Source organism: Thamnophis sirtalis, unplaced genomic scaffold, assembly GCF_051295495.1.
Source record: "Thamnophis sirtalis isolate CommonGarterSnake01/CBP01778 unplaced genomic scaffold, rThaSir2_p1.2 scaffold_4, whole genome shotgun sequence".
NCBI classification, from domain to species: domain Eukaryota; kingdom Metazoa; phylum Chordata; class Lepidosauria; order Squamata; family Natricidae; genus Thamnophis; species Thamnophis sirtalis.
The window spans coordinates 108,402,962-108,415,477 of NW_028261384.1; the positions used below are offsets into that span (position 1 = coordinate 108,402,962).

Sequence of the window (12,516 nt, forward strand, 5' to 3'; positions counted from 1 at the left end):
GAACCTAAGTTCATGGGGCCATTCTCCATAGTAAAGACTATCAAGATGGTCATGGTGCAACTGAAACTGCCCTGACTGCTGGGAGAATACACCCAGTATTCCACAGCAGCCTCTTAAAATATGTGGTTGGGTTGACCCTGAGACCACCACTCCATGAGTCCATGATCATAGGATTCACTTGCTCCCAAGTTGCCATAGGCAGGGGGATGGGAATTTTGTCTTGCAGCTGCACCAAGGAATTCACTCCTAAGTCAAAATAAGACACCCTAGCCAGCCAAAGTCAAGGCCATCTCCACAGAGAGCCCACAATGGCTGAAAGTATGACTTCTAGACCCACAAAATTGCTTCATTAGGGAATGTGACTAATGACACACTTTGGGGGGAGGGAGAAACAGGAGCAGAGATAGCTTCACCTAGCTATTGCCAACATGGCGCTCCTAAGAAACAACTGGATTTTTCTTGCTAAATGATTTGCGGCTCTCAATTTTATTAGATCATTGGTCAGAACTCTGACAAAGACATTGAGATAAGATAAGCCAAGTTTGACTACTATTTTATTTTTATTAAGTAGGGGATATTAAACAAGGCATAACCATGTACAGTGATTAGAATGCTACAGTGGAATCCAAGATCTAATATTTAATTATATAGGAAAATGATTGAAATTCCAGGACTGTTTGTTACTTTGTAAACATAGCTATCACAACCAGATTTTATAGTGATTATATCAAAATAAAACAGGTACTGTAAAGGAGAAAGATTACAATTATAACTAGGGAAATTTAATAAAAAGAGTAAAGAGTGAAATTTTAAAAAAGAAGAACTTTGATCATGGAAATCTTTAACTAAATCACTTAAGTATCTTTCATATCACTTCTGGAAAGAGACATGATTCAACTTCTACAAAGTTCCACTGCAAAACTGACATCTTCATGTTTTCCTGCTGACTAAATGCTCTCTTTTGTTCAGCTCAGGTCTCAACAGAATAATGTAGCATTTGGGAACAAAGATGCAACCCAGCAATCCGGCACTGGAAGTTAAGATGGAGAAGATCTCCACAGTGACCATATATTTTCCTTTGGTGCTCAGGTAAGTTGGAACAAAAGTCAGCCACACACTGCAAAACACCAACATGCTGAAAGTGATGAATTTGGCTTCATTAAAAGTGTCTGGCAACTTCCGGGCAAAGAAAGCTACAGTGAAGCTGGCAATGGCTAGTAATCCCAGGTAGCTCAAAACAAGATAGAACATGATGGGTGATGACTCATTACACTGAAGGACAACTTCTTCACTCATCGAAAGCATATCACTATCTGGGAAGGGGGGAGATGTTGTGAGCCACACAACACAGATGCCTACTTGAGGAAAAGTGCAAGAAACAACAATGAAGCTGGCCAGTCGTTTCCCTGTCCACTTCTTCATCTTGGATCCTGGCTTTGTGGCCATGAAAGCCAAAACTACAATAAGGGTTTTTGCCAACACACAAGAAATTGCCATGGTGAAAATGACCCCAAAGGTAGTTTGGCGGAGGAGACATGTTACTGTTAGTGGTCTGCCAAGGAAGAGCAATGAGCAAAGAAAACAGAGCAAAAGTGAGATGAGAAGAATGTAAGAAAGGTCTCGATTATTTGCTTTCACAATGTGAGTGTTGTGATGCTTCCAAAATGTCTTCAAGATCAGGACTGTGATAGCAGACAGGAAGATTGTGCAACTTGCTATGCTGATACCTAATGGTTCTTCATAATACAAGCAGCTTAAAATCTTTGGAATGCATATGTTTTGTTCCTGGTTTGCATATTGATTTTCTGGGCATTTGAAACAGTCAGCCATATCTGGAAATGTTTAGAAAATTAATAAGAAAAAAATAATATTTTTAAAGTGCCATTTATATATAAGTTCTATGGGTGTAGTAGTTGTGGCAGAACCTGTAATGAGATTTTGAATCCCCTAATTGGCAGTAAAAGAATAAGTTAGCATTTCTGGGCATTAAGATTGAAATAAGTGTGGAAATGGAACACTATGTGAAACTGAGTGAAGTTTCCCTACTACATTTTGCTTGAAGTGGGGCCCAAAGTCTAGGTTGGGAACACAACCTGGGACCATTACTATAGAATTACTCAGATTAATAGTTTTCCTTTAATCTCCATTAAGAGGAGATTTAAATTGATTAAGCAAAAATGTTTCCCATTACTTCCCATTGTATTGTTTCTGCATTCTCATAAATACTATACATAGAACCAGGATGTGATTATTCACATCATAATAGGAAAAATCTTCATGTTACATTGAATTGTTTTTTAGTTTAGTTTTGTATATATATTTTACATACCACCTTACCTGTTTTGTTAGCAATCCACCCATTTGGGCAAGGCACACAATTGTAACAACAAAACGGTTCTCCTTCCTTTGTTTCCTTGTGATAACCAGGCTGACAATTGGCATTACACAAAGCGATAGGTATTGTCTGTTGGCAGTATAAGGTAAATAAGATCATCTACAAAGATATTAATTTATTTAAAGCATTTATATCTTCTTGTAATTATTAATGCTTGGAATATGACATGCAGTGAGGGTTTTTTAATTACTAAATATAATAGTTATTACTATTATGAGCCAAGGTTGTGCATTGCTTAGAGTGCAGTACTGCAAACTACTTTAGCTGACTGCTAGCTGCAGTTTTGCAGTTTAAATCTCACCAGAATCAAAGTTGACTTAGCCTTCCATCTGACAATCAAGTGATCATCTGATAGACTTGAGGGTATCAAAGTTGTACCCATTTATTATATTGTCCCCTAAAGACCACATAGATCCATAATGGCAAACCTCTGAAGACATGCGAGCCATTGCCCTAGGTCAGCTGCAGCGCCCATGTGCATGCCGGCCAGTGATTTTCAGCCTTCAAAAGGCCTTTGGAAGGCCAGGGGGAAGCTGTTTTTGCCCTCTTCAGGCTTCAGGAAAGCTTCCAAAGCCTGGGGAGGGCAAAAACCTGGCCTACTGGGCCTACTAGAAGTTTGGAAATGGGCCGTTTTCAGCTTCCAGAGGCCTCCAGGGCTCTGAGGGAGGACATTGTCACCCTCCCCAAGCTTCAGGAAAGCCTCCAAAGGCTGAAGAGGGTGAAAAATGCACCTACTATGCCTACCGAGCTTACCAGGTCTACCGGACATTTGGAAATGGGGCATTTCCTGCTTCAGGAGTGTGGGGGGATCGTGAATGGGGGGTCATGCAAAGGGCAGGGCAGTGGGGGTGGGGTCATGTGTGCATATATGGGGGTGGGGCAGCAGTGATCATGCACACATCCATGGGGGATTGAATTATGGGTATGGGCACAAATGTGCATGCTTTAAGTACCCAAGCCAAAAAAGTTTAGCCATCACTAATTTAAATTGTTGCTACTGATTTGGCATCCAGGTTGGCACTGGGAATTCTAAAGGCTTATGGATTTAGAAACTTTTAATTTACCTTCCCTAAGAGTGGGTCTGAGATAGCTGTAGACTCAATGGCTGCCATGAGAGCAATGGTAGTTCCTAGGTTGTCCAAGAACTAGCACATAATAGCTGACATATAATTGATCTAGTTTTAATGTTGAAGGTATTCTGGATTCAGAAGAGATATTGAATTCTCCCCTGTCAGACCATTCCCTACTGAATTTACTGACACCACCGCTCCCTCCAAAGTTAGGCTGGATCTACTAGTTTAATCCACACAAGTTGTGGGATGGACCCACTTGATTTCTAGAGAGACCTTTGTTATGGTTTGACTAAGCCCCGATGGCTGCCTGCAATGGGTGGGTAGTTGAGACTGACGCATCAGAAGCCTCTGGATGATATAACTCTACACGATTAACAGAACAGCTGAGCAAGATAAAGCAGTTGAAGAGATGCACTACTCACTCCAATCCCATCCACAAGAAAAAACTACCTGGAGGGAACATGTCATCAGCTCTGGGCAGTGGTTAATTTTCTTTAAAGGAAAGTGTGGCTCTGCCAGCATTTAGGAAAGATTGTGAACAAAATAGTTGCATTGTAACCTGAAAGATTGCAAAGTTTCACTGTTCATTTTAATCAGGACTGAGGCCAGGGTTTAGGATGATCATATTTTTTAATGATCTCTGGTAAGAGAGGGTTGATAAATGCATCCATCCTATCTCTTCTTAATATTTCAACAGTTTTTGACACTGACAATCACAGTATACATTTGGAGTACACAATATACATTTGGAGCAGATTCTGGAGTTGGAGTTCTTCCATATCAGTTCCAATCAATCTTAATCAGGTTACTGGGTGAGGTATCCATACTGCATTGGTTTGCAGTGAGATATCATTAGTATGCTAATAATATCCAGCTGTATATCTCTACCTCAAGCTTCCTGAGTGGACATCCTGGTCAAATCCAGGATAGGGCACAGCAGGCTTCAGCTCTACCCAAATAAAACTGAGCAGCTTTGGCTATTTTGGTGTCAAGGTTGTTCCATTTTTACTTCGGAGATAAGCTGGTATTGCATTACCCCAGAAAGTCTTGCTACACAATCTAGGGATCCATTTAGACTCTTGGTTTCTGCTGAAATAACAGATGGCGGCTATGGTTAGAAGAGTATTTGTACACATTTAGATTATGTGACAATTGTTCATGGACAGAGTGGTTTTCTTCACTGACACCCAGGATCATTAAACAATCTCTGTGTTATTGTAACAAGATGTGGAATAAATAGCATTTGGATGTTTTCATTGTGCAAGATTGGCATGTTTGGGTCACGTAATGATGATTGGCAGGGCCCAGAAAATGTATCTTTTAAATACAGCTATAGCTTTATATGAACCACTCTTACAAAAATCAGGATGCTTACATAAGGGCTTAAAGAACTAGCTCTATGTGTCCAGTCCTTGAGCACTATGTGCATTGAGGAAACCATTTAGTGGTTAAATTACCAATTATAATATGTGATTTCCCCCACGTTAGTTGATATTTATTTTATAACACCCAGAGTCATGACATGGGGAACAATATAAATTGAATGAAGAATGGATGGATGAACAATTTCAACTGGAATAATATGAAGAAGCATTTGCATTTCAAGCTATACTCTCTGAAAATAATGATGTAAATATAATCAAGGAATCACATAACAATTCCCCCCCCCACAAATAATAATAAAAATGTATTTTATTTACTTGGTTATATCCTCGGTGCCATGTTATTTTCTCTTCCTTAATGATAAGTTGTTTGTGTGGGGGTGCCCAAGGATCCAACCTTCCAACTTTCACTCCAGTGAAAGATTGGTTTGGGAATGTGACCCAATTTATGATGTCAAATCCTGCAACCAGAGAGCCCTTCTGGTCAAAGGAAATTTTATCTCCAGCACTGTTGTTAAATGATAATGATTTTAGGAAATAAGATAGCTGTATTGTAAAGAGACAGAAAAAAAAATGATTGAGATTCCACTGACTTCAATTTTGCCCTGAAGGACAATTCAGAAGCTGTCATTTAGTACCACAACTAACTTCTTTTCTTTCTTAAATGTTCTTGTATCTTAATTTTCTGAACGTTTGAAGGTTGCTTTTTCTTGAGATTAATTTGTCTTTGAAACTATAATATGAAAATTTTACAACAACAAAAAAGAAGAAATGGTGACTATCTTTAATATTAAAGTATTTATGTATACTACAATCTTTATTCTCCAGTTGTTTTTATATCACCATTCCTCTCCACTCCATTCTTTCTGTGAATTTCTGTATAGTTATTTTTTGGTCTTAAAGTCATGGTGAAACACAACTGTTCCTGCAATAATGACTTGTCATTGCATTCCTCCCTTTGCTGAGAGATGGTGATTCATGCTACTACTTTTCTCCTTGCGTCTTTTGTGTTTGCTATATCTGTTTCCAAATTCTAGAAAGATATGTTTTAAAAATAACATGATTTAGGTTTACCCCTCCTACACTCAGAGTTTTTCCTTTAAGTATTACTTAAGAAAATCACATCATAGATTTTCTTCTTTGTTAATTGAAATATTAGTCATCTTATGGAAATACATACATGGCAGGACTGCAATCAATTTTATTTCAGAATTATTGATAACAAAAACACTATAATAAAATTAAAATATTTGGTCATAGACCAGCATAGAACAAATAGCTAATATATAACAATTATATCTAAAATAGAAATAAAAATGCAAAGTCATATGGATAGAATAAAATAAGGAACAATAAAATTATTAACCTAAAATTACAGAACAGGACTAAAATGCAAAACAATCTTATATAACTGCAATTAATTTTACAATGAACAATATAAATCTACAGATAACTAGGACAAGTAACCATAAAAGGGCATAAGTAGTAAACATTTTAAAAGAGGCATTGTAATCTAACACAACACTTACTTAGACTAACTCTCATGACTTTCTTGGGATTCGGTCCAACCAAATACAAAATAGAAATAACAAAAATATAAAAATAGAATGTTTTTTTCTGTATTTAAAAGGAGAAGTTTGGAAATATTGAGGGAATTGGGTAGAAAAGAAATGGGAGAGAAAATATATCGAGAGATTGAAGCCTGGTTAAAGCTCAACATCATCAAAATTTCAAGAGTTATTTAAGTTCAAAAATAGCTTAGACACAGATCTGGCCACATAGTGTGAGATTTCTGCTTTCTGGTTAGCTAGCAAGAAACAAAGCTGATTAGTCTCCAACTTGTCCAACACTTCTGTTATACCTAAGGACATAGATTTATGTCCTTAGGTATAACAGAAGTTATAGATAGACTCTGGCTGCTGCGTGGCACTCGGCAGCGTCAGAGGCCCTCGACCGGATTGCGCCACTGCGGCTCCTCCGTGGCGGCGGATCCCGGAGACCACCTTGGTTCACCGAGGAGCTCCGGGAGATGAAGCGCCGGAGGAGATGCCTAGAGCACCGTTGGAGGTCCGATAAGTCCGAATCGAACCGAGCAATGGTAACCACCTGCACCAGGGAATATACTAGGGCACTTAGGACAGCTAAGAGATCACATATAGCCACCCTGGTTGCATCCGCTGAGTCCCGTCCAGCCGCCCTGTTCAGGATAACCCGCTCCCTATTGAATAAAAGGGAGACGGGGGAACCCCTGCAGGGCAGAGCTGAAGAATATGCCCAATTCTTAGCGGATAAAATTGCTCGGTTTCGGTCGGACTTGGACTCCACACCTGCAGTTCCAGCCGAGGCACAGGGGGACCAAGTAGAACAGCGCTGGGTTGAGTTTCAGGACGTTACCCCCGGGGATGTGGACAAGGCCATGAGAGCTGTAAGTTCCTCCACCTGTGTTCTGGATCCGTGTCCCTCATGGCTGGTTGCTAACTGCAGTGAGGTGACACGAGGCTGGATCCAGGCGGTTGTAACCGCCTCCCTTCGGGAGGGGAACTTCCCCGCCGCACTGAAAGCGGCGGTGGTGAGACCCCTCCTGAAGAAACCATCTTTGGATCCAGCTGTTCTTAACAGCTATCGCCCGGTCTCCAACCTCCCCTTTCTGGGGAAGGTTGTTGAGAAGGTGGTGGCCTTCCAGCTCCAACGGTCCTTGGAGGAAGCAAACTATCTAGACCCCTTCCAGTCAGGCTTCAGACCCGGTTACAGCACAGAAACCGCTTTGGTCGCATTGATGGATGATCTCTGGAGGGCCAGAGATGAAGGACACTCCTCCATCCTGGTTCTCCTTGACCTCTCAGCGGCTTTCGATACCATCGACCATGGTATCCTTCTGCGACGACTGCGGGAGGTGGGAGTGGGAGGCACCGTGTTACGGTGGTTCTCCTCCTACCTCTCGGACAGGTCGCAGTCGGTGTTAGTGGGAGGGCAGAGATCGTCCCCAAGGCCCCTAAATTATGGGGTGCCGCAGGGTTCGGTCTTATCCCCCCTACTATTTAACATCTACATGAAACCGCTGGGAGAGATCATCCGCAGGCACGGGATTAGATACCATCAATATGCGGACGATACTCAACTGTATCTGTCCGCCCCGTGCCAAATCAATGAAGCGGTTGACGTGATGGGCCGGGGTCTTGAGGCCGTCATGGACTGGATGAGGATTAACAAGCTTGTGCTCAACCCAGAAAAGACCGAGTGGCTGTTGTGTTTTCCTCCCAAAGATTTGGCCAATATTCCAACACTCAGGCTGGGGGGTCAAATTTTACACCCCTCAGAGAGGGTCCGCAACTTGGGAGTCCTCCTGGATCCACAGCTGTCATTCGACCACCATTTAACGGCTGTGACCAGGGGGGCATTCGCCCAGGTACGCCTGGTGCGCCAGTTGCGACCCTACCTGAATCGGGAGGCCCTCACAACAGTCACTCGGGCCCTTGTGACCTCTAGGCTGGAATACTGCAATGTGCTCTACATGGGGCTGCCCTTGAGGAGCATCCGGCGACTTCAGTTAGTGCAGAACGCAGCCGCGCGAGTGATTGCGGGTGCACCCCGATTCACCCGCATAACACCTATCCTCCGCGAGCTGCGCTGGCTACCTGTCGATCTCCGGATGCGCTTCAAGGTGCTATTAATCACCCATAAAGCCCTACATGGCAGTGGATCTGGATACCTGAGAGACCGCCTTCTGCCGATTACCTCCCTACGACCTATAAGATCTCATAGACTAGGCCTCCTCCGTATCCCATCGGCCAGCCAATGTCGGCTGGCAACTACAAGGAGGAGGGCCTTCTCAGCAGTAGCCCCGACCCTTTGGAACGAGCTCCCCGTGGAGATTCGTACCCTCTCCACCGTCCAAGCCTTCCGCATAGCCTTGAAGAACTGGCTCGCCCGTCAGGCCTGGGGATAAGGATCGCTACCCCGCCCGAATGATGTATGCATGTTGTTTACTATTTTATTATATGTTGTTGTCTCAATGTTGTATTCCCCCCTCCCTGGTTTTCTGTGAGCCGCCCTGAGTCCCCTCAGGGAAAAGGGCGGCCTACAAATGCAAATAAAACCTCTCTAAAAACCTCTCTAAATTTATATGAAAGAGTGGAATGAACCAACATAAGACACACAAGGACACAACTGCAGATTTTTAATAATTTTTTGGGTTCAAAGAATTAATGAATCTTGAAATCTGGCTAAAACCAACAGCAAAAGTATTTAAAACATTAACTCTATTGAAATTAATTACCATACCTGCCAGAGCTGCTGATTCATTTTCTCTCTTTTGTCCATTGACTTATATCTAGAAACTGATAGACAGATGGCATGTAAGGCATGAGCCACAGCATGAACAGCATTGTAAATGCTATAGCTTTCACTAGAGATCCTCATTGGAAAGACATGCTCAGGGAGGTTCTCTAGCTTTTCCATCCCTGTGCAGGCATCCCCATTCTTATGATGAAACCTAGAGTCCTTGAATGGACAGTCAAAGGCCTTAGCCCAGAAATCTCTGATGAAACCATCCCCTTTTGAATTCAAAGGATTTCTGTCCTGGATAAATTGCTGGAATCCTTGGATTTCATTGGACTGAGTTGTAAAGGAAAAAGTACCATGGAATTCTAATATATGCCAATCAGTATGTCCACTGATGCTCTTTAACTCCATCCCAGCAGTCAGAACCCAAACATGGCCTTTAGGTTTTCCTGATGAGATCTTGATCATGCGTTGAACTACAGAAGATAACAACCATCTTAAGAAGATTGTGGATGCCATGTCTCCACTGAAAACCAGTACATTGGCTTTGCTGTTCATGACTTGATAATAAAATTTTGCTGCACATTTTCTGAAGTTTACATCAGAACATAAGATAAATGTAAATACCTCTGCAGTACAGATACCATTTTTTGAAAATTCTGGAATGATGACATTTGTGACACCCTCTAAATGCATCCCATTGGCAATAAAGAATGCAATCCAATTCCAGTTGAAATGCTGGAGTAATTTCATAATTCCTCTGTACTGAAAAAGTACATTTGGAATCATCTGATAATAGTAAAGCAGATTGTTCTTTTCTGTTACCACCATTCCAGAGCCATAAATGAACTGAAAAGACAGAGATAAAAAATGTTTTTCAAAAATAATGGAATTTTACTACTTAAACAATCCAGATCTTTTTCTGATTGAATACTTTTTCAGTTGTTCCAATCATTGCAGTTTAATAGTATATGATATCTTAGTTTCCAATTTCTAAATTTTAGTGGATTGTTTTAAGTAAAAAAAACAACAATGAAATAATTCCTGTTTTCACTCAGAAAAAGATAGTTTTGAGCTAATAGAGTATTTCAATCCATAACATAGGAGTATCTTTAATATAAAACAAAGCTGGTGGCTATGGCATGATGGAGACATATGATATACAGTATGTAGATAGAGTTTCTCTTTCTCCTCTAATTGTGATTGAGTTCAGAAACCCTGTAGATGACTTGGGGGCTTCAGCTTTTACTGCATTCATTTATATTCTTTCTTCTTTCTTCTATCTTCTATCTTCTATCTTCTATCTTCTATCTTCTATCTTCTATCTTGTATCATCTATCATCTATCTTCTTCTTCTTCTTCTTCTTCTTCTTCTTCTTCTTCTTCTTCTTCTTCTTCTTCTTCTTCTTCTTCTTCTTCTCATCCTAATACTCATCTTCATCCTCCCCTAATTATTGGAAACATATTCTAAAGTTTATTATCCTTCATAATTGTTAGTATTTCTTAGCATTAAATCTTTAACACAGTTTCTACCTTATTCTCTACATATTTGCATCCTACCTGTGGAATTTTGTAGATACCCAAAACATTGGGTTTCAGATAGGAACGTTCAGAGGTCAGATCCTCAGTAACTGCCAATAGAGTACCTTGGATGCCACACTTGTAGTTGGGTACAAGATCATTTTTTGAAGAGAGAAATTGTAATGCAGCATGATAGGTCCACTTGGAAGTCAAATAGTTGTCAAAAATATTGAACCCCAATGTAATGTTGGGTAGCATTCTAGGGTTGTCATTGATTTCCTTTACAGCAAAGGCCAAAGCTAAGATGTGTTGATAATTCTCTGTCACTACACTGCAAAAAGATTTCATAATATATTCATGTGTCAGCATGCAACAGACTTTGTCTTTATTATTATAGTGTCAGCATTATAGTGTTTTAGAGTAAGCTTTTTCTTGTTTATCAAAATACTGTAAGATTTTGATAAAGAAGGCACTCTTTCTTTTTTTGTGTAATACTTGAAACTGAACCTTTCCTGATAAGAGACCATCTTTATCTGAGCAGTGTGACTAATTTAATTAAATGGAAAAACAGACACCTTTTAAAGATCCGAGTACAAATGAAGTGAGGAAAAGAGAACTTTCTATGCATTCTTGTGGAATGGAAGTGAGAATATAAATGACTGCCTTAGTGAGCTTCCTTACAGTAATGACATATTTGGGGGATTACATGTGAATCAAATATTATACCTTCTAGTGATGATGGTCAGTTAATGTAACCACTTACTACTAAAGTCTGTGAGAAAAGGGTACAGTAAAGGGAAAGTTATGTCGCAGTAAGATGTTAGGACTTTCTCTAATCCTTAATGTTAATTTGAATTGACAGTTTACATATATCACAATCATAATACCAACAATAACATTCCAAACCAGATTTACAAAGATCACTCCTTGAAAAATTTTATATAGTGGTATTTTATTTTTTAAAAAGTTTTTTTTAAAAAAAAGTTTTTTAAAAAAACAAATTTTGCTTGAGTTGTTAAAATTGCCTTCCAAAGAAACAGGTCACAGCTTGAATGCAGAATCTTTTTTGTAAAGCATATTTTTATCCCCAGCGGCTCCCTTTTTCCAGACTGCAGGGAAGGGGAATGCTGTATAGTCATAGCTAGATATATTTCCTATATGTTGGATCCTACTAAATATAAAATATAAGCAGGGGACAAGCAAAAATAAGAATACCAACATTTCAGATAGGTCAGGTTCAGGAGGAATTTGGTTGAAGACAATTTGCCTGTTATTGAAGCTGGTCAATAAAACAATACCTCCGTATAGGAAATCTCCTGATTGTGAATACCTGTGAACTCTTGGTGGGAATTGCCATACCCTACATTTAGCAAAATGAGTTTGGCTCACTGTGAGAGGAAACAGAAAAAGCAGCAATATTAGTATCAACATACTAAAATCAAATCCACCTTGCAAAGTTGCATTCCTTTTTCTTTCCTCCATTTCTTGAATTATCATGAGAATATCTGATTACTACACTTTATAGTTTTATTATAGGTCACTACAACCTCAGGAAGAATTTTGCAATTATAATTATTCTGGTCCCTTTAGATTGAAAATCTTGTGTCCTTTGATATGGCTAAATAGCAGGTATCAGTAATAATGTTCATATTAACAACAGCAATGTTATGGGAATTGTTCCCATCTTTTTCCTTTTTGTCCATAAAAGTCCTTAATTCTCTTATTTTCTTCATTTGTTATACATATCTAATTAGTGGAAAAAATGAAGGAAGAACAAGGGATGCAATATATCAATATATTGCACATATACCCACAAATCAATGTTTGTGGGTTTCTAAGGCCTATAGAGAGTCAGTTGATTAAA

General features: G+C 39.8%; 1 protein-coding gene across 1 annotated transcript; it reads right to left on the bottom strand.

The window, feature by feature from the left end:
• Positions 1-930: 930 nt before the first annotated feature.
• LOC148046070 (vomeronasal type-2 receptor 26-like) lies at positions 931-10,910 on the bottom strand. The gene is made up of 5 exons (XM_087714478.1): positions 10,692-10,910; positions 9,132-9,980; positions 5,169-5,396; positions 2,338-2,464; positions 931-1,832 (listed from the first exon to the last, which is right to left on the bottom strand). Exons 1-5 carry the CDS (start codon positions 10,908-10,910, stop codon positions 931-933), a joined length of 2,325 nt encoding a protein of 774 aa, XP_087570604.1.
• Between the last annotated feature and the right edge of the window lie 1,606 nt (positions 10,911-12,516).

What these genes read in the sequence shown, in the direction of transcription:
- LOC148046070 (XM_087714478.1), bottom strand. Translation starts at nt 10,910, where the DNA reads ATGCTACCCAACATTACATTGGGGTTCAATATTTTTGACAACTATTTG. An exon ending in GGCACCGAGGATATAACCAA is followed by an intron (nt 2,465 to 5,168) that starts GTAAATAAAATA and finishes TACTGCCAACAG; the next exon opens with ACAATACCTATCGCTTTGTG. An exon ending in GTGGATTGCTAACAAAACAG is followed by an intron (nt 1,833 to 2,337) that starts GTAAGGTGGTAT and finishes AAACATTTCCAG; the next exon opens with ATATGGCTGACTGTTTCAAA.